Genomic DNA, 512 nt, shown 5'->3' with positions numbered 1-512 from the left:
TGAACAATGTTCTTCCACTGCAGTAGAATGAAGAAACTAAACAGCCTCTCTGCTGCACAGCCCTTCTCCTCAACATCAAGCTGATTGTGCTTTTAGTTCCTCCAACATTTCTGCTCTGGACACACAAAGAATCTCATTGGCTGAGGTGGACTAAAGTGGGCGGGGCCAGGTAATCACCTCTCTGCTCCTTCCTCAGTGAGATTTAACTGTCTTTATATTTCTGGTTTAGTTTTTGTGATGTTTGTTTCGTCAGTCCACAGACACAGTCTCTTAAAACTCAGTGTTTTCACAGTGTGTGACTCCCTCTAGTGGATGTTGTGGAGTATTGTGTTGTCTTTGCTCCAAAGGTTTTTGTACAGAGTTTTGGTGTTTCCTGTCACTGTGGGCTGCAGAGCACAGTAGTACACAGCAGAGTCAGACACCTGAAGCTTCTGGATCTTCAGAGGAACTGACTTGTTGTTGATTTCAGCATTAAATCTGTTTTCCTGAGAGTCTTGAGTATTTTTTGTTCC

General features: G+C 43.4%; 1 gene segment (V, D, J or C); it reads right to left on the bottom strand.

Moving 5' to 3' along the window:
- Positions 1–13: 13 nt before the first annotated feature.
- LOC147817582 (T cell receptor alpha variable 38-1-like) overlaps positions 14–512 on the bottom strand; it is a 1,529-nt gene continuing 1,030 nt past the window's right edge. Inside the window, 1 exon segment of the V gene segment in view lies at positions 14–493. Coding sequence covers positions 306–493 — 188 coding nt within the window.

Source organism: Seriola lalandi, unplaced genomic scaffold (assembly GCF_002814215.2).
Source record: "Seriola lalandi dorsalis isolate HSWRI2012SDOR001 ecotype SW California unplaced genomic scaffold, Sedor1 jcf7180002054935, whole genome shotgun sequence".
NCBI lineage: Eukaryota > Metazoa > Chordata > Actinopteri > Carangiformes > Carangidae > Seriola > Seriola lalandi.
This window is presented reverse-complemented; position numbering and strand designations above follow the sequence as displayed.